This window comes from Ambystoma mexicanum, chromosome 7p (assembly GCF_040938575.1).
Source record: "Ambystoma mexicanum isolate Mex_15411 chromosome 7p, UKY_AmexF1_1, whole genome shotgun sequence".
Classification (NCBI taxonomy): Eukaryota; Metazoa; Chordata; class Amphibia; order Caudata; family Ambystomatidae; genus Ambystoma; species Ambystoma mexicanum.
This window is the reverse complement of record NC_090939.1, coordinates 642,309,696-642,331,081: the sequence shown is the minus strand read 5'-3', so window position 1 is coordinate 642,331,081 and position 21,386 is coordinate 642,309,696. Positions and strand designations below refer to the sequence as shown.

The 21,386-nt window shown below is 45.0% G+C and overlaps 1 protein-coding gene across 1 annotated transcript in view; it reads right to left on the bottom strand.

The window, feature by feature from the left end:
• Window positions 1-21,386, bottom strand: part of LOC138526213 (ATP-binding cassette sub-family C member 5-like) — a 2,857,657-nt gene that overhangs the window by 2,339,546 nt on the left and 496,725 nt on the right. The window contains exon 5 of the mRNA XM_069636680.1: window positions 3,199-3,372. Coding sequence (XP_069492781.1) covers window positions 3,199-3,372 — 174 coding nt within the window. The remainder of the gene's footprint in view (window positions 1-3,198; window positions 3,373-21,386) is intronic.

Here is a 21,386-nt window from a genome sequence, read left to right as displayed (position 1 = left end):
GACAGGCCTCAAGAAGACCCACAGAAAGCATATCTGAACACGGTAGCACTACCAACTTTGTCAGAGGTGGATAGAAAGGTACTAGAAGGGGATATCACAGAAGAGGAAATTTGCATAGCTATTGGGAAACTCCCCTCGCATAAAGCCCCGGGCCCAAATGGTTTTACAGCCACCTTTTACAAAAGGTACTGATCTGTTCTTACCTTGCACTTAGTGCAACTATATAACTCTTTTGAGGTGGCAGGGGGCATCACGGAGTCCATGGACCAAGCTAAATTGGTGGTGTTTCCGAAGCTGGGCAAAGAACCGACGAGAAGTGGCTCATACCGCCCGATAGCTTTGATTAACATTGATGCTAAGATTTATACTAAGATCCTGGCAGCTAGACTTGGAGGTCTACTCCCAGACGTTATTCATCCCAACCAATGGGGATTCATTAGATCCCGTCAGACTTTTGACAAAGCATTTGACTGCGTGGAGTGGTCGTTTCTCTTTCTCACCATGGCGCGCAACGGATTCGGGGAGAGGCTTCTTCGATGAGTGCAGGTGAACTACCAAGCGCCTACCTTGTGCCTATCCCTAAAGAGACAACTCTCCTGCACCATAAACCTAGAGAGGGGGTCAAGCAGGGCTGTCCACTTTCACCCTTACGAAACGCAATTTTCCTAGAACCCTTCCTACAGCGCCTGCGAGAAACACCTGCGGTGAAGGGCGTCCCGTTTCGGGGCATGGTCCTCAAGACAATGGCATTTGCCCATGGCATGCTCCTGGCTCTCTCCTAACCGGCGGCATCTCTCGAGGCGGTTGCCACAGAGGTTGTGTCCTTTGGTGATGTGTCAGGGCTAAACATTAACGTGCATAAGAGGTACTGAACCTTACGTTGCCGAGGGAGGCCCTGGGGGAAGCACAGAAGCGCTCCCTGTTTCAATGGGCGAAGGAGAGAATTAAATAGCTGGGTGTTCAAATAACGAAATCCCTTAATGCCCTTTACTACGTGAACTACACCTATACATATCCTGGATGGGGCGGATGGCCTCGATCAGAATGGTGACCCTTCTGTGCTTCCTCTACTATTTTCAAGCTTTGCCAGTTCCTCTTCCTCGTAGGTTTTCCAGTCACTCAATCAGCTCATCTCTGCTTTTTTCTGGAGTAATCAAGAGGGTGATGCTGCAGGCACTTATGGCCGAGGAGCAAGTGGGGACTGGTGCTTCCAGACTTCAGACAATCCTACCAAGCCTCCTAATTACGGGTGTTGAAGCAGTGGCTATCAGGGGAGGACAGTAAACTGTGGGTGCGCATGGATAGAGCGGTGGTGGGACCAGAGTCAGATCGGCCAGCTAGTATGTGGGTGTCTCAGATCACGGCACTAGTTGAGGAGGTGTGGAAGGACTTAATAAAACAAGGAGGGATATCGACCTTACCAGGCCCATTCACTGTTTGGGAATCCACAGTTCACATCGGGATTGGAAGTGGGGGCATTCAAGAAGTGCAAAGCTGTGGGGTGTACGCTACTCAGAGATGTTATGCAGGGGCAAGAAATCAAATCCTTTGAGCAGTGCAAACAGTCCTTTGGCTTGTCCGAAGGAGATAGGCTCCGATAGTACCAGCTTCAGCACTGGGTGATGCACCCTGCTAACTAACTAGCTGCGTGCAGACAATACACTGCATTTGAGAAATAGATCACATCATACACAGGGGACTCACACCTGATTTCCGTACTATATGCACTAATCGCTAAGGGGACAACGCAGGGGACACAGCCCTACATGAGGAAATGGGAAGATACGCTGGGACGGAAAATTTTGCAGGAGGAATGGCAATTCCTGTGGGGCAACATTGCCAAGCTTACCCAGTCAATTCAACTAAGAGAGGTGTGGTATAAGGCGCTCACCCAATGGCACTATACCCGAGAGAAGCTTGGGTCCATGTACCCAGAGGCATCGACGGACTGGTGGAGAGGCTCCATGGGGCGAGGGGATTGGGCTCCCATTTGGTGGTCATGCCTGGCTATACTCCACTTTTGAGAGCGGGTGCAAAAGTCCATCAAAGAAATGTTTAATCTAGACCTACCCCTGGGGATGGGGATGTGAACGCAGTGTCTTTGGGAAAGGAAACGGCGCCGCAGGAGAGGCCACATTTTAAGGCATGTATGATTATGGTGCTGGTGGTGGTACTGGTGGTTGCCCTGAAATAGAAAAGGAAGCCCCTAAAGTCCATGAGTGGCTACTTAAGATCTGGCCCATCCTAGCAGTGGAGTGGGTAACGAATAACATCCAGGGGCACTACATGAAATGTTGTGAAGACTGGGGGATGGTGCTGACATACCTGTGGGAGGACTGCCGGTTTCTGCCTTACATCTCCACCGAGACTGTGGGTGTCATTCCGAGTATGGTGGTAGCCATGGGGCAATTAGCTCCATGGCTGCCTGCATACCGGTACAGACTCTGGTGTTGTTCAATGGGGACTTACCGGTCCATTCCGACCCGGGAGGGACCGGTAAGTCCCCATTGAACACACCATTCCCCATTCCCATTTGAGCCCCAATAGGGCTCAATGTGAATGGGGAGGGCGCAAATAACGGGCTCGTGAATGGCAAGCCTGTTATTTGCGCCCTGGTCCCTTAGCGGGACCCGTAAAGGACGTGTGGTCCGACCACACGTCCCTTACGGTTCCCGCTAAGGGACCTCGGAATTGGGCGGTAGGGGATCACCGGCACCGGTCTCCTTACCGGTGCCCGGTATCCCCTACCGCCCACTTCAGAATGACCCCCTGTGACTTTAGGGATAATGTTTTACCACCAGAGAGTATGGGCGGGGCATATCTCTAGGGGGTTGGGGGCGCTGGGAGGAGGAGTTTGGGGGGCGTATATTGCTGTTACATATTGCAAAATGTTAATAAACAAATCTTTAAAAAAAAAAGCTTGTTCAGAAAAGAGCATGTGAAAATAATACAATTGATTGGATAGTGCTTTTTCTGCGCAATGATCAACAGTCAGTGTTAATTTATTTTAAGTATAGTATAGTGAAGCAGATGAAAATGTGATGACTCACAAAGAACACATGCAAACATTAACATGGATGTTTGTTTTGTAACTGTTAGAAAAAAAGCACTGATATACATTTTTAAACATTATTAATTTGAGCATAGTTTTCTAATTACAAAACACATACAAATAATCTGCAGTGAAAGGAAACCTACCACAAATGGGTAAAATAAGAAAAAGACTGCAGAGCCGAAGAGAGCCGTGGTGCCTAGAAACATTGCTGTGTAAATTATTCCCATTACAGAAACAAATGGCCCAGCCGCCAAAATACATCCGACTGCAGCAACTTCGAACAGGCGTTGACCATCGTTTGAAAACATGTTGACAAGCTGAAAAAGAGAGCAATAGACCAAAAAATTAAGAAGTCAAAGTATTTACACAAAAGAGAAATTTTGTTTAATGAAAGTGAGGTTTATAGTCAGTTAAGTTTTGCGACTTTCTATTCATATTCACCTCCTCAGCCAATCCACTATTCCCATCCCATGAATGACAGACGTCATCATGATTCACTAACAACTTTCATTGTTTCAGCATCTAATGTACTACATACTGTGGTGACTTAAAAAGTTGCAAAGGACTGCATGTTTAAGCAATAGTATGTACTTCTTGCAAATGAAGCAATGCATGACTGTTTTTGAAGCAAACCAACATAATGCTGTTATGATTAGTTAGGCTAGAGCAATGTAACTTTGCTCTGGTAAATGTAAAGTGGTGACTCGATATTGCATGCAAGATGCTGGCTCGGCTTGCATGTATTTTTGCTTGGCATGCTTAGACCAGGATTCATTTATCACATCACTCATATTCTCACTGTTAACTTATTTGTTTGAACTTGCAATATCATAATAAGGTGACTATGCTGCTGTAGTCGAAACTAGATAAAACTGCCATATTCCAATGATAACTACATGCGGCTGCTTATTGCGGTGAGACTTCCTCACCCAAGAGCCAAGAATTGACAGATTTATGAGTTTTGCTTTGTAAGATTAGCAGAATACTGTAAGTTATTCCTAACTTATTTTTTATTATTAAAAAAGGGGTTTCATGAGAATTGTTAAGCATGCTCCTCTGATAGGAATCAATCTATCAACAACAAAAAAATTTGCTGCTTTGCCGTTTTCCATTAAAGACGTTTACCAACCTTCCTCTTTTGGATTATTTGCTGACGAAAGATTGCCATGACAAATTGGTGCCGTTGGGGACATTGGATTTCACTGGTCTGCGTCGAAACCTGGGAAGCACAGGACACATGTCTTAGCCATCCCAGGGCCCACTAAAAGGCAAGATGATTGTTTGAATGAGGGATTGCACGGAGGCGCACCCATTAATTTGAGAGAAATTTGCAGATCAGCTGGAGAAAAGGACTGACAAGGTTAGAGTTGGTAATCGCATTTACTTGGATCGCTGTGTGTTTTATTTGGCTCTCTCTGATTACAGTCCCATAACAGTGAATTAGAACGAAAAGTACCCTTTCTATTTAAACTTCTGTCTGGTTAAAAACATAATTGATCCAAGAGCGGCTGACCCCAATACCTAATGTAACAGAATGAAATGTAAATGTAACACCTAAGCACTTGCAACCACGCACAGATGTTGAGATATCAATATCAATAATAATAATAATAATAATAATAATAATAATAATAATAATAATAATAATAATAATAATAATGATGAATATTAGAGAATATTAGAGTAGGGAGATGAGTTAGAAATTCTTGTATAAATGAGACTGGAATGAACGGGGCAAAAAAATATATTGGATGCAAGATGTGTTGCCTGTCTGTCAACTCCGCCCTGCCCGACCTTAAATGTGCAGTCATGGACACATTGGGCCTCATTACGAGGTTGGAGGTAGCCATGGCGCTATTAGCGCCATGGCTACCTCCAAACTCGTTCCGACACCGCCCTGGTGAATGGAGCAATTACCGGTCCATTCCAAGGTTGGCGGGACCGGTAATTCCCCATTCACCAGGGCCCTTCCCCATTCCCATTTGAGCCCCCATAGGGCTCAATGGGAATGGGGAAGGCGCTAATAATGGTACCGCAAATTGCGGTACCGTTATTAGCTCCAGAGTCCCTTTGCGGGTCCCGTCCTTAGTGCCTGGAAAAACCAGGCGTTAAGGGAGGACCTGCAAAGGGAACTCGTAGTAGGGCAGTAAAGGATTACCGGCACCGGTGCCCTTACCGGTGCCGGTTATCCCTTACCGCCCGCCTCGTAATGAGGCCCATTGCATCCGATTGAGGCTTTGACCCCAAAACTTTAGCTTTCTCTTCTTTCTATCCTAGAAACAAAACAAATCAGGCTTTTGTCACCTCCTCACGTGTCTATTCCCCCGCTTCCCTCTCCATACCATGTCCCTGAGCCTCTTGCCTGAATTGGGTTGATTAACAGAGGAAAATGAACTTTGCCGGAACATAAGCACAAAGAAAGGAGTCCAAAACTCCCTCATCCTTTGTCTTATACCTTTCTTCAACTGGGACAAATCCCAGTCGGGGGCTGGCTGTCCTGATTGGACAACCAGACGCCCCTTTCTTGAAAAATGCAGGGAGAGAATGCAGAGGTTGTGCTGTAGTTCCTGAAATACTGGAAATCTGGAAGCTGAAGTCATGTCGACCACTGGAACAGAAAACCGAAGAGGATGACGAAGGAAAAGCGGCAGGAATGATTTCCAGCGACCGGAGAGCCTGCTGTGTAACCGGAGCCTGCTGCAGCCCTTCCTTCCAATCGACCTGGGGTCTCCAAAAACGACGACCCGAATCCAGAGCCTGGTGAGACCCACTAGACTCAAGAAGACCTGCATTTTGAGCCATCCCACGGGTTGCTGCGACCTTGTGTTCTTGCAATACCCTAATACAATGGGACCCGTAGCCACTGTGAGGAGCACGGTCTTCCGAATTCCGAATCTTGCTGAAACTTCTTGGGCATCCTAGTGTATCTCCAGAGACACAAATCGAGTCCAAAAAGTCTCCTCAGAAGAGTGCTGGATCTTTTAAACGACGAGAATTCGACCGCAATTTTCTGTCTTCGTCTGTGCTCCTTGAAAATGCACAAAACCTGCAGAACCGCATTCAGCCATGAGAGAAATCTTGCCTAGAGCCTTCTTCATCGATCCCTGCTGCAAAGTCCCTTCTGAGGTCTTGTGTTCAGTCTCCAGGACAAGGAATCCAATGACCGGGTATTTGGCTGCCGTCCCTGAAGTTCTACTGCTGCAATCTCTTCTTCATTGCTGAGGTACTATGTTGGCTTGGGTATATACTTACCTTAAGCCTGTTGGGATTTCTGTGTAGTCCTGGGGTGTTTTCTGTGATTGGGAGGTCCCTCATCCAGTGCACCCAGTCCCATTGCTAGAATCCTGCTGGGGTGTCTTCTGTGAAGCCCCTGGACCCTCTTCTAACCCTAGAAGTAAAGTACTCACCTGTTTGCCAGTTTTCATAAGGAAACTCTGACTTTTGCTACTAAAGAACTTATTCTAACACTGCCTGTTGGTCACTAGTCCTAGTGACCCCCCCCTTCTGCCACTGAGAACACTCATGCTCCAATAATAAGGGAAAGACTTTGAAGGGATTGGGACTTCTGCCTAGAAAAGAAATCAAGTGTTTACTTACTTGTAAAGAGTTGGTGGGTAACTGTAATTCTCAGAGTGAACAGTTACAAAGGTTCTTATTGATCCTGAATGTGTGATGCACTGTTCTTAAAAGTATGGTTAACATCTTTTCTTCCTTAGCCACTGTTTTACCAGTATAAAAGAAAGTAGATGTAAAGGTATTTTACTCTCCTGTGATTAGGTTGTGCCTCTTTACAAAAGTAATGTGTTGGTTTCACCAGATTATTATTCCTGAAGGGTAATTGTATGAGTGTCCTCCAAATGGGTCTTGCTTCCCCTGACTTGCTGCTAGCCTGTCCTTAATAAGTCTACATTAGGTTTTTGCCTACCTAGAATAACTATTCAGTAAAGTGTGACATTGGGTTTTACTTTCCCCTTCATTGTGAAGTTAAATTATGTGGGTTTTACTTACCTGATGTTAGCTGTGTGCCATCCAAAACAAGTTACGAGAGTTATTGCTTACCTCAATCTGGGCCTCCCTGATTTCCAAAGCATCTGTAATTGTATATTACATCCTTAGGTTTTACTCACCTGGTATAACTATGTGTTATGACAAAAGTGGTTATAGGTTTCTACTGCACCTAGAATAAGTATTTCACTATTCACCAAAAAGTATATTGTCCAGTTGACTGTTTATGTGATTTGTTCCAAGAGTCACTGTACAACTGGAAGGGCCTACTGCCCTTGCATTACCAAAAGTAATCTGAAAGTAACCACTTGTCTTTTACTCCCAAAGAATAGGCTTGACCTATACTAAATGTGTATAACAAGGTTTTGACTTCCCTAGAACTACTGTTAGGTGTTCCAAATAAGGTCTATACTTGGGTCTGTGTACTTTCAAGTATAGTGTTGTGTTTTATATTGTGATTTCATATAATGTGTTGGTACTTACTTGACCCCTAGATTTGTCTGGGCCTACCTGTATTTAAATAAATCCTTTATTTTTACAATATATAGTGTTTCAGTGTTTCTTTGGATCATTTGTATTACAATTTTCACTTGTACTGCTTCTACTGCCCTCTCTCCCTCCTAAAATAAGCCTTGCTGCTCTGCCTACGCTACGATGTACTCAGGTGGTACAGTCTTATACTAAGAGTGGAGTCTTGTACTACCTCAGTAGAATGGTTTTACTAAGCCCTTAGTTGGAATTCAGAAAAACTGTCCTAACAGAGACCACGGTTACAGAGTGGTCAGACAACAAAGGCAATTGAACAGAGTCATAATAGCAGGTCCCCAGTTACAGATGAGTCATGTGAACAAGGCAATAATGCATTGTCACCGTAGAAAGGACAAAGAAAGGACAAATAACGGGAGAATTAAAAGCCGAACGTTCTAATGTGGGAGGCCCTAAAAATAGAAAAGGTTATAAGGTTATAAGGTTATAACCAACTGTATCCAAAAGGTTATAATCGACTGTATTCAGTCTTGCAAGAGGTAACCTGACCGAAAGAAACTCCTGATCAGGGACATGAGCACATTCAAGCCTCTGCTTCAGATCAGACTTTGCACCAAGATGAACATAGTCTGTCCCGAAGCCCAGACTCAACCATAAGCGAACCTCCAGCATAAAGTCAATCCACACCTATACAAACTTTTATTGGCTCTCAATACTCTTTGCGATTGCTGGTAACTGTCTAATCTTTTTGGTTCCCAGTCCACTGGCGTCTCTTGACTTTTCAATACTTCCGAACTCTCCAACTCAAAATTTGCCCAATGCATTTCCCTTGAGACACCTACCGGGAGAAGGAAACCCACTAGTCACTGTGCACGCTCCATGGAGCTCCACTGATTTAACATTGTCCAAAGGTTCCCCTTGTTTTGGGAAGTTCTTTTGAAATTACAAGAGGAAGTCCAGGTCATGATTGACTATTATAAAGCTACCTGTAATGATCCAGTTATTGAGAGCTGCTCTCCATCCTGATACTTGCATGTAGTTCAAACAAAAATGAAATGCAATTGGATGGAGCCAGAACCAGCGCCCACAGACTTGAAAACTTTTACTGATAGATTGGTGCAATCGATCCTAGATAACTGACTGAAAAAGATGGATTGGTCAAAAATAAATGCTTGGAAACAGTCTAAGGGTGGGAATTTGGCAGACTGCCTCGAGAAATTGAAGAGATGTTTTGATCAGTATTCGGGGATCCCAAATGCCGCACTAATGGCCCTGCAAGACGTGGGGGGTCATTCCAAGGTGGGTGGTAAGGGATACCGGGCACCAGTAAGGAGACCGGTGCCGGTAATCCCTTACCGCCCTACTACAAGGTCCCTTAGCGGGTCCCACCAGGAACGGCTGGTATGGGGGCTCAAATGGGAATGGGGAATGGCATTTTCAATGGGGACTTACCGGTCCCGCAAAGGTCGGACTACACCGGTAAGTTCCCATTGAACTATACCGGTGCTGGACCCGTTATTGGTGGCAGTCATGGCGCAAATAGCACCATGACTACCATGGTCTCACAGTTTATTATAGGACACCAGCCAAAGTAAGTCAAAGATATTAAATCAATCCACATTGGTTGGGAAGGCAAAAATGTAAGTACTGTTAGCTGCAGAACATTTTCACAACAAAGCAGAATGACAAAAAGAAAATAAATGCAGAAGTGAAATTAATGGTGCTACAAATACAGCGGCTGCAATCCTCTCAGGGATGGGAAGGGTTCCAGTTAAATGCCGGTTTTTCGACAGATAGGGTGGGGAACGGAAAGAAGAGCCCGGGCTCACCAAAGCCAAAGGGGTTTTCAAGAAAGACAAACTGGGAGTTTGTACAATAATCTATGTAATTACTGTAAGCTCGGCCACTGCCTGGTAATCTTAGTGCCTCGAATCAGACCATGCAGCAGTTTGTGTCACTGAACCAGTCCAATTCACATTTCTCCCAGACCGTTCCCCCATCGAACATGTTGAACGTGCAATAGGAAAACCAGATTGTTGCCCTGTTGATATCGCTTGATCCATCAGCCCCTTATGTTGATTATGTTGGCAGTGGAAACAAAGTTTTGTGGTCAGTTGATACTGGAGCCCTGTGCTCCAGGTTGAAGGCTTCTGAGTTTCCCCCATGCTTTTTGTTCTAACAAAACGATGGACACTGTTGGTATTGGGGGTACTCATATACAAAGAGAGAGGGGGGCACAAAAGCCTTCTTTTTTGTTAAAGGGGGCTTGACTCAAAAAGGCACTATAACGTGGTAAGGAAGAGACGAGTCATCAGCTACCCCTGTTCAACCATGTAGGGGAGGTAGGCTAAAAAGGCAGGTGGCTAGTTGTGCAAATACAAACACACATCTAAAAACTGTAGGTTCATAACAAACACTTGGACCTGTAAAAATACATTTGAGCCGAATTGGGCTTGAAACAAGATTTCTAAACTGTTCTAAACATCACAGTTTAGTGAGTGTGGGTTAGTAACATATAGTGTGAATTTCAATACTACTTGTGAACTGGTAGTATTTGTTGTCGACACATTATTGTGGTTCTGGTACGGGGTAATTCATATAGGTAGTGATTTAGCAAGAAAGGAAGGGCATACCTTGGGTTGAGGATATGTCCAGGTCCAGTTTTTAGGCTGGAGGGAGCACAGATTGAATACTGTGACGATCAGTGACCGAGGTATATTGATAGAAGATAGATCAACGGCACCGAATAGGGTAAAAATCAAGTAATTACCAGTGGAACTCCCTGTTGGTGGCAGATTGGCGGGAAAGTGCCTAAACTTGAAAGGACAAGATGACTGTGGTGGATTATTTATACCTATAGTGGTTGTGGTCTGCAGAGAGGCTTACGTGCCTAAACTTCAAAGTACAATGGAAGACGTTCATATCGTCGGTTTCACTGATGATATATACAAAAAACTACTAGACACACCTTCAGTGTTGGGTAATAAAACACCAACAGTCACACCGGTTCAAAATCCGTCCACTAACAACCTTAACACCTTGTTTGCAAAAAGAAGAAACTCGTAAGAACTGAGTCCCATGGACACTTGTGCTCGAATATCTGAAAGCAGGAGTAATCCCGGAAGGTCTGCAAGTCAGGAATATTCCGCAGGTTTTTCTGGACAATCCGAGGTTTATGACAAAGTTTAGTGGAGTGGGAAATAAGTGTTCTCGAGACTGGTTAATTCTGGTCATAGAAACCATAGAGGAAGAAACAAAGAGCCAGAAAGAAGAACTTTGAGTCCTTGAAGAAAAAATCAAAACTAAAAATATCATCCCCGACATAAAAGTCCATCTAGAAAAGATTGAAGAAGAAGTAAAAAAATGTGAAAAATTCACTATTGACAAAAACTTTGGAAACTGCAAAACGACGTCAAAAATGACAAAGACGAAAGAACATACCCTTACCTCGTACCAGGTTTCTACAACCAGGCCAACCAGAACATCCAACAAAACAAACGAAATCCATGCAGACCACAAAAAAAGTGTGTCACTTTCTCCAACAGTTCCAATAGTCGCGGCAGTAACAGTGACTCCAACTCCACAAATTCTGGAGCATCAACCTCAATCCAACAGCAGTCTTTTCAGGGACAAAGAGGTCGATCGAGACAATACCAACAACACCCCATGAGAACGCGTCAATGGATGCCGCCAGGGAACCAAACATGGTGATACCCATTTTCAATCTGAGCAATCACAATTTCTCTCACGAAGAAACAAGTATTCTTAGCAAAGCCCTAAACTTCATTCCTGCCACACCAGCAAACAGATTCCAAACAGAAGTGGAACTGCGTAAGTTCTTCCGAACCATCAGACTCAAGTACTTCTTCAGCGAAACACCAGAAAAAGACCCGCCCACATTACAGGACTAAGACCTCCGTCCACTTTCACGCCACTATCACACATGGTGTGCCCAGAAATCCTTGCATATGAGAATCGTATTCTTCTTGAAATCAACCAACTCTTTGATAAAAATATCAGATACCCGGATAATCTGAACAACAATGAACGCCTGGCCTTAAATAACCTTGAAAATAACCATGACTTCCTCATCAAACCCGCCAACAAAGGCGGAGGAATAGTCCTGTGGGCAAAAACGCTCTACAACACAGAAGTCCAAAAACACCTGAGCAACACCAAGTTCTACCGACAAATACCCACTGATCCCACTACCAGACTCCTCACGGAAATGTAGAGCCTGATGTGCCATGCATGGCAAGAAGGTTGGATTGATGATGATGAGAAACTGTTTTTGATAAACCAAAACCCCATTTTACCAGCTAACTATTTATTACCAAAAACTCACAAGGATGCTATCAACCCTCCAGGCCGCCCGATAGTGGCAGGCATAGGATCAGTCTTGGAACCTCTTTCAATTTACATTGATTTCTTCCTACGCCCAATCATTGGACAGATGCGGTCATAGGTCCAAGACACAACGTCCACCATCAAGAAATTAGATACTCTCTCTGTGGGCCAAAATGATTTATTAGTCACCCTTGACGTTGAATCACTATACACCAGCATCCCCCAACATGAATGCATCGATGTCCTGGCCACATACCTTGATCAAAGAACCAACATGGAACCACCCACTGCCTTTCTCCTTGAATGTATCCGGATCACCCTTACAGAGAACTACTTTATCTTCGAAAAATCTTTTTATCAACAATGTCACAGCACCTCGATGGGAGCTACGTTTGCACCGGCTATAGCAAACCTCTTTATGGACTCTTTTGAAGCCAAATCAATCTACAATACCAACAACCCTTTCAAAGATAGGTTTTTGCATCTGGTACATCAATGATGTACTTATGACATGGAAAGGGAATGAAACCGAACTACAAGACTTCTTCACATGGCTCAACATCAAGGACACCTGCATCAAGTTCACCATACAGTCAGATAAATTCTCCTTCCCTTTTTTGGATTTAACCATCTACAAAACTTCTGCCAACACTTTGGCCACCACTCTATACCGCAAACCTTCAGCTAAGAACACCCTCCTAGAGTATCAAAGCTTCCATCCAGCAGCCCTTAAAGAGAATCTTTAAGGGCGCAACTGTACTACTCGGGAATATTTCAACACAACCAGCAAAGATCTCTCAGTAAGACTCAAAGAAAGAGGATACCCCAGTCATATCATCCACCGGGCTCAGAAAAGAGCCAAAAATAGAAGTAGAGAATCATGCCTTTCACATACCCCACGGGAAGTTTGTAAAGACGAAATCACCTGCGTTACTACCTTTTCTCCCTTAAGCAACCAAATCAAGAAAAGCATCCTACGACACTGGAATATGCTCCACACGGAATCTTTTAAACCTTCAAAACCACGTTTCGCCTTCAAACGAAGTAGGAACTTGAAAGACCGCCTACTCAACACCTACACTGAATCCATCAAATCGCCTGAGAGACAGAACACTCTGTGGAACCTTCCACCCATAAAAGGCCACCACAAATGCGGGTCCTGCTCAGTATGCTGTTTGACCAAAGATATGAAATCCATCGAACTGAATGGCAAGACATGGAACTTCAACACATTCTCCAACTGCAAAAGTAAATGGACAGTATATGCAGTTCAATGCCCATGTAAACTATTGTACATCGGGAAAAGCAAGAGAGAAATACGACAGCGCATCTGCGAGCACCACTCGTGCATCGAAAACGGCATCCCAGACAAGCCAATGGTAGCACATTTCCAAGAAAAAAAACATACCCACAACGACATGTTTTGGTTCATTCTGCAAACAGCTAGAAATCCATTTTGAGGAGGCGACAGAGACCTATCACTGCACAAACTTGAGCAACAATGGATCTATCGCCTCAACTCAGTCAAAAAAGGCCTCAATGATGCTATTTAATGGAGCCTTTTCTTTAAATGACCATCTTCCAATAAATTCCACCACTATGGTTCCCTCCTTTTGACTCGTAATTTGTCCTAATGCCTCCCACCCCTCAATCACAACCTCCTTGCATACAACTCCCTTTATGCATTTTTGTGACATACCACTCTTTCCAACTCTGTTAGAAATGTATTTCACCACCAAAAATGCATATTTCTTTCTCTGTTTTGACTGACAAACTAAACAAGTACCCCGTGAACTAGCCAATGTACTACAAATATATGTGTTTCCTGTAAAGATGCGTTTTTTGCGACAATCTTAAATATGACTGCCTTCATTCAATCTAAGTGTTAACAATGTCACCATCTCTGTGATTTTCGCTGTTTATTAGACTGTATTTTCTGTTCTGTCATTGCTCATGCACGGGCCACACAGCAAACATCCAACCTTGGTTTCTTTCCATTGATCGCACCACGCATGCGCAGACTTACACACAGATAGTGTCTCCCCCGCGCATGCGCAGAGGTCCAACCAGGCAGTGCACCCACTCGCGCATGCACGCAGAGCATGACTTTGCGTATTTCTCCCTTTTATTACCGAGCGCGGCTACCGATTTACAAACCAGATCGCACAGCTCTCTGTAAGTTGTTGGACCATGCCCTAGGTAAGTCAGTACGATCGGCTATGTTTTTTTCCGGATAATCACTAGCCCAGAAAGCGATCACCCTTGCATAGCCTTTACCTCGTTCACTGCCTTTTCAATCACTGCAGTGACCGCACGTCCAATTGTCTGCTCTACAGCCTATACAATGGGCCAGACCCGACTCTCCATTTTTAAGCGGCCATTATTGCACTATTTTTAGCAACGCCACACCACTGCTAAATTAGCCTTTGGTCACGTAAGCCTCTCTGCAGACCACAACCACTCTTGGTATAAGTAATCCACCACAGTCACCTTCTACTTTCAAGTTTTGGCACGTAAGCCTCTCTGCAGACCACAACCACTATAGGTATAAATAATCCACCACAGTCATCTTGTACTTTCAAGTTTAGGCACTTTCACGCCAATCTGCCACCACCAGGCAGTTCCACTGGTAATTACTTGATTTTTACCCTATTCAGTGCCGTTCTATCAACATACCTGGGTCACTGATCGTCACGGTATTCAATCCGTGCTCCCTCCAGCCTAAAAACTGGACCTGGACATATCCTCAACCCAAGGTATGCCCTTCCTTTCTTGCTAAATCACTACCTATATGAATTACCATATTATCCAGGTAACTCATTGATACAATTTCCCTGTAGACTCTAGCTATGGACGCCCTGCGAGACAACAGTGCAGGCACCTAATATCTCCAAGTTCAACCGCTGATACCATCCAGGTAGGCTTTTAACACGCAGTTCCTTACAGTAACCTTTTGTGAGGTCGCTCCCTCCTCTATCACACTTTCTAAATGTGTCAACTGTCTATCTAGGCACTCACCCTTTTTGAACTACGTCCTGATGACAGTTCGGACCCATCACCTGTGAACAGTGTATTCCCAGTGAAGGCTGACTCCACCCCGAACCAGAAACATAATAATGTGTCGACAACAAATACTACCAGTTCACAAGTAGTATTGAAATTCGCACTATATGTTACTAACCCACACTCACTAAACAGTGATGTTTAGAACAGTTTAGAAATCTTGTTTCAAGCCCAATTCGGCTGAAATGTATTTTTACAGGTTCAAGTATTTGTTATGAACCTACAGTTTTTAGATGTGTTTGAATTTATGAATAAATTGATTTACCATAAAATTCTCTCAAATTCATCTTGTGACCTTTAGTAGCTAGTATTTGCACAACTAGCCACCTGCCTTTTTAGCCTACCTCCCCTACATGGTTGAACAGGGGTAGCTGATGACTCTTCGGATACTCATATACTCCACCCTGTTACTCATGCTATCACTGTCATTCTAGGCACCATTTCCATAGAACATGCTTTTCTGCTGAGTACATCCACCCCGTTAAATCTTTTTGGTTTATATTTGAACTGTAAAGTGAGCTGCACAATTTACTGCTGGCCCTATATTATATTCTTTGATGTTCCTACTCATCATGATCTAGGGGTTTCCGCTGTGTTACAGGTAGCTGTCAATTTGAAACCGGAACCTCAGGACAACACTTCCTTGTTGAAACAGGCACTGTTAGATCGGGTTCCTCCTAAATCATGGTCCACATATGCAAATGATGAGGGATGCAAGGTGAATGTTGAGCTCTGAACTATACCAAATCCCTCATTATGTTCCACAATATGCCATTTCTAAGCAAGCAGAAGAAGATATTCGTCCTATTCTCTTGAACAAGAAATTATTGTACCCATTTGTAGCCTATATAACACTCCTATACTTCTGATAAAAAATCTGCGTAAAGGCCAATGTGGAGCTCCTTGTCGCGATGTAAGACCTGGAGGAAAGTGCAGCAGAGGTGCGTGGCCTTGGTGTGGAAAAGACCACGCAGCAATGAACCAGTGGCCTGCCTCAGAGCTGAGATAACTGCCGAGGCGCACACGACCGGGGGTGGATTAATGGCAAATCGGCTGGAGAAGAGCAAGTGCATCTTGGATGCGTGCCTCATGAGTCGGAAGGCTTGCAGTGACATTTCCGACGTGGTGGCCGGACGTGTGGCAACTTTCCAGTCTCCGGGCGAGAACTGGGATCCTTGCAAGAAGGCACACTCTGTACCGTACCAGCGAGCCGTGCAGAATAACCAAGGTGATCAGCACTTTCCTGCCGCTGCAGCTGGACGAAACAGGCAGCACATGCTGGTAGTGCCTGAATCCTGGTGAGCGAGCTAGGCCGTAGTGCTGGGGCTAGAAGAAAAGGAGAGGAGCAGGACTTGAATGGTGGCCATAGGTGCTGAGAACGGACCACATTCGAAATGTGCCCAAGGGGAAGTGTGCTTGCCCGAAGGGACCACCTGTGTATATGACTGGGTTCCCCAATCTGCCTTGGACTGTCCTAAATATGTGCCAACTGTGGATCCCTGTTCTGCAGAGTGCTAGATAACTGATGCGCATGGTGTCAGAGGGGAGAGATCTGCTCACTCTAATGAGCATAATTGAGTACCGATAAACGCAAGGCAGTGACACAGGGACATGGTGTCTGGAATGTCCAAGAAGAAGGCCAGCCTGGATGACACTGATCTTTTTGCACCACGTGGTGGGCAGCGTGGTTCTGAGACGCCTTATCCCCAGGACCCTTCATGGCTGCATTGGGTCGTATAGAACAATCCATGTCCAGACTGGATGGCAAATTTGACAAGCTATCCGAGAGGGTGGCCCAACTAGAGACAAAGACGTCTACTCTCGGACATAGGACCAGCGAGCTGGCGCAACAGTGTGGGCAAGCTATGCCTCTGACAGAGAAAACAAGATGCGAGGTGGAGTCAATAGTGAGAGGTAAAAAATGTATGGAAAAAAGATTGGAGTTTCTGGAAAATACACAGTGTGCTTCTCAGCTGCAGATCATAGGTCTTCCTATGGCAGAGGAGTTTGAGAATCCCATAGACTTTGTTTCCAATTGGCTCCATGAACTGCTCAATCTTGAGGTGGTGGAGGATCCGATCTACATAGACAGGTGTTATAGGCTGAAAACGAACTCATCTGCAGCGGCACAGACAACAGTGGTTGCTCCCACTCTTTTGGTACGACTCAGTGACTCACCGAATTTTGAAGGCAGCAGCGGCAAAGGACATCTTGTTATTCAAAGAGCACAGGATTAATCTCTTGCAGGATCTTTCACCAGCCACAAAAAAAGAGAAGGGCCCTGAATGTAGTAAAGAAAGGGTTCCTGGGCCGTGGAGTCATGACCGGCCTCCTATGCTCTGCCAAGCTTAGGGTGTCATGCAAGGGGAAGGAATACATTTTCTGGGAGGTGGAGGGGGCTGAATAATTACTGACACCTATTCACTTTAAGGGACCCCGTTCGAAGGCACAGGGTGATCGAGTCCTTGATTGGGGGAGTTATAGCTCCCCCCTCCCATATGTCTGGCTCTGTATCTGTAAATGTGTTGGACAGTCTCGCTGACATACTGTTGAACTGTGTGGGTTTGTTTCTACTCACTATCCTTCAATGTGCTGCACAGCCCTGTTGAAATACACTTGAAATGGGTGGGTTGTCTACTCCCCTACCCCAGGCCTCCTCGGTTCCCTGAGTTGCCAATTTGGTGCGGTCTTCACCAACGATTGGTGCTTTCCTGGTTGACCTTTGTGAGCGTGCCTGAGGTGCCATTGAGTGCCGGACATAAACGCAGGCGCTGCACCATGACAAGCCCCCACCCCCAGTTGGCGAGGACTTTCACGGTTATTGCCTCATTTGGTCAAGACATTCTGTGTGTATATAAAGCTCTATTGTTCGTAATGCTTACTTATGTTCACTTGTATTGTTTTTTTACAAGTATACATTTTTTGTCCTGCATCCCGGCTACTGCTACTCACTTTACGGTGGTTGATTTGTGCTCTGCTTTTTTCAATACCTGTGCGCACTAACAGTCAGAATCTCTTAGCATTTTTATTTACAAATCTGCAATTTGTTTTCACTAGAGTTCCTATGGGGTAGGTAGAGAGCCCCACTCTTTTGGAAGGAGAGATCTTGACTTGCTTGTGTTCAAAAGAGGGGCCATTTTGGCTCAGTACCTTGATGACTTTTTATTGGCGTCCCTCTTGTTGAAGGCTTGTGAACAAGATTCTGTAGACCAACTAACAGCTCTTGCTCATAAGGGAAATAGGCCTTGCAAGGAAAAGTTGCAACTTTACCTGTGTACATTTCGTCAGTCAAAGACATCTGTCCCAAGATTGCAATAAGGTGATCCATCAGATGCCCCGACCCGAGACTTATAAACAAATGAGGGCATTACTCTGAATGGTCAGTTACTGCCAGCAATGGATCCTGGGATACACTTCAATTGTGAGTTAACCCTTAATTCAGTAACTGAGCCTGTACCTTGGTCCACTGAAGCAGAGGAAGCCTTGGTACAAAATTAAGCAGGAACTGTAAAATGCCCCCTCTCTGGGTTTGCTTGAGTATCAAAAGCCATTTACCTTGTTTTGTGATGAACGTGATGGGCTTGCACAAGTTGTTTTGACTCCAATGCATGGGGGTAAATAGCATCAAATCTCACACTACAGCACAGTGTTAGATTCTGTGGCTGTTGATTTGCCCTCATGTTTACAGGTGGTTGCCACTATTGCTTTACTGGTTGAGAAAGCTTATATGTTGGTTTAGGGACATCCTGTGACATGGCTGTGCTGTGTGCAGTACTTTTATTATTGTTGAAAGGAAAACACAACACATTTGCAACTTCCCACTTACCAGATATGAGAAGCTCCTCATATCAGCTGCAAATGTTACTCTCAGTAGATGTTTGATTTTAAACCCTGGCTCCCGGCTCCCGACCTCCTCTGATGGTGAACCACATAATCGCCTTGTACTTGCTGAAAATCGTATTATCCCAAGAGCTGACCTAAAGGATCTAACTTTGCTAAAGCCTGATGGTTCTTGTTTCCGAAATAACAAAAGGGGCGGACTCTCTGTTGGATATTCTGTGTGCACTCCCCTCGAGGTGCTTGAAGCCTATCAATTGCCCAATGTAAAATCTCCCCAGGCAGTTGAACTGACGGCATTCACCAAAAAGAAGTCAATTACCATTTGCACTACACCAGATACGCTTGTGTGGTACTTGGCAGGCAAGAGGTTATTTGACCTCCGCTGGTAACCCTATTCTTAATGCCCAATATGTATCTGCTTTGCTGCAAGCTTTATTGTTCCCCTCTGACCTGGCTATTGTTAAATGCCAAGAAAAAGACCCCTAATAGTCCTTAACTGAAGCAGGCAACTCTGTAGCTGATGAAGCAGCTCGAAATGCAGCTTTGAACGGGCCCCTAGCTCCTAATTACATCCTTATCTGTGTTTCAGTTCAACAGTCACCAATTGCATCTCTTCCCCACCTGGCTGTGCTGCAAGATCAAGCACCCAAGTCTAAGAAAGAGCTGTGTGTTAGGAAAGAATTCCATTTATGGGTAATTTTCCCTCCAGTTGTGAATCCCCCAACTTTTTGCTTTTGTCAGACCATCCTAGCCTGAATTTTACCAGTGGAGCCCAGCCTTCTGCTGTACTGCGCTGGGTTTTTGCTCATCTTGTTAAGCGAAAACTGACTGTCAGTACTGGGAGACTTTGTTTCCCATAGTGTTTCACTTTGTTGCAATCTCTTTGCAACAATTTTTAAAAGTGCACAATGTACCTTCCAGTACAGTGTGTTGGGGTCTTTTTCATTTTTAATGGCCTAGACACCCTGGAAGGATTTTTGGTGAATGTACAAGTGTGTACAGGACAGAGCTGGTGGCAGCAGTTACATTTTCTACTCTTTTCAATGGTCCAAACTGTGTTTACCGCGTTTGGCCCTGGACAGTCGTCAGTGCCTAAAATGGCCATGCCACAAGGTCCTTTGTTTTGTCCTTTGGCTATTTTGTTCCTTTGCCTTCCCCAGGAAATTCCTTATTTGGTCATGCAGAAGCGTTTGCAAGGTTCTACATGCCTTGTGTGTGTGCGCCCAGGATGTGGGCTGGAGCTGTCAAGTTTGAATACCAGGATAGATGGTGTGCTGGGATGACTTGGACCACCTTGGTCCGTGGTTGGTCCACGCCTGGAATGATTCAATGTGAGCAGATCTCCTATTGGTTTCTCTTCGTTTTGGCGCGAAGGAGATTCCGGATAAGAGAAGGCACTCTAGACCTATTCCAGGTCGATCTTCTGAGTTCACACCAAACTTAGTAAAGGAGCCAAGGATCTTGAACTGAAGAAAAAGATCTGTGGAACCGCTGGTCACCCGCTGGAAGGTTTGGCACCCTGACCCTGCTGTTGTCCTGTCATAGCCCCTATTTCTCATCGATCACAGAAGGCCTGCAAGGACGCTTCGACCTGTTGGAGTAGTGGGACTAACTGCTCTCGGTACCTCGTGCTTAACCTGCAAACCAGCCCCTTCGGAAGGGTTCCCGGACCACCCACTGAACTGACCAGCTTGTACAGAACCTTTGCCTTGGAACTGCCGCCGTCTCGTGTTTCGACCTAAGGCTTTGGGAACCATAAGCTCTTGGTAGAAGGCACTCTCCCACCGAGTTTCCTACACCTAGCATTCCTAGGTCTGGATTTAGGAGAGTCTGCCTGAACCTGAGCCTACACAGTGCTGTGCCCTGATGTTCCCCCTGTGCCCTTCCCCAGTAGCGGAGAAAACGCCACTGTCCCGCCACGGACTGAGGTCCCGGAACGCAGCCCCTGAAAGCTAGATAGACGCGCAACTGCTGGACTTGAACCTGCAAGCATACTGAAGTGGACTTGACTGGCAAAGTTTGGTCCAGACTGCGTCCAGGGTCGGTGAGTACTCGCAACACTTACCGGTGGCCCCTGGCGCATCCATAGACTTTTACGCACGGTTTTCCCCCAATGGCCACTCACCTTTTGTAGGGATAGTCTGAACTGCCATGCTATTTCTGATTCCTGGAAATAGCTCTGCGCTCTTGTGGAGATCCTCCTCGAATAGAGGAACTCTATTCTTCATGGCTTTACCCCCCTTCCTGCGACACTACAGCCGCTTAAAGAGACCCCTTGTGTACTTTAACATGCAATCGAGTGCTGCCACGCTGAACATACTTTTGAGCACAAAGCTCCACAATTTATAGGGATTGGACTGCCTAGTAGTTAGGGTTGAGACTCTTGAAGAATTGCCTAAAATATATTTGCACTGTCTGACCCTCTTCTGTTGCAGGTTGTGGATCTTTACTTGTTGAACATTCATTTAGGCTAATAGTTACTGTATATATGTTCCCTACTATAGTGTTGTGTTAGTATTGTTAATATTGCTGTGGTTTCATCTTGTGTTTGAGTTAAAAGGCCTTTAATAAATGTATGTATATTTTTGAT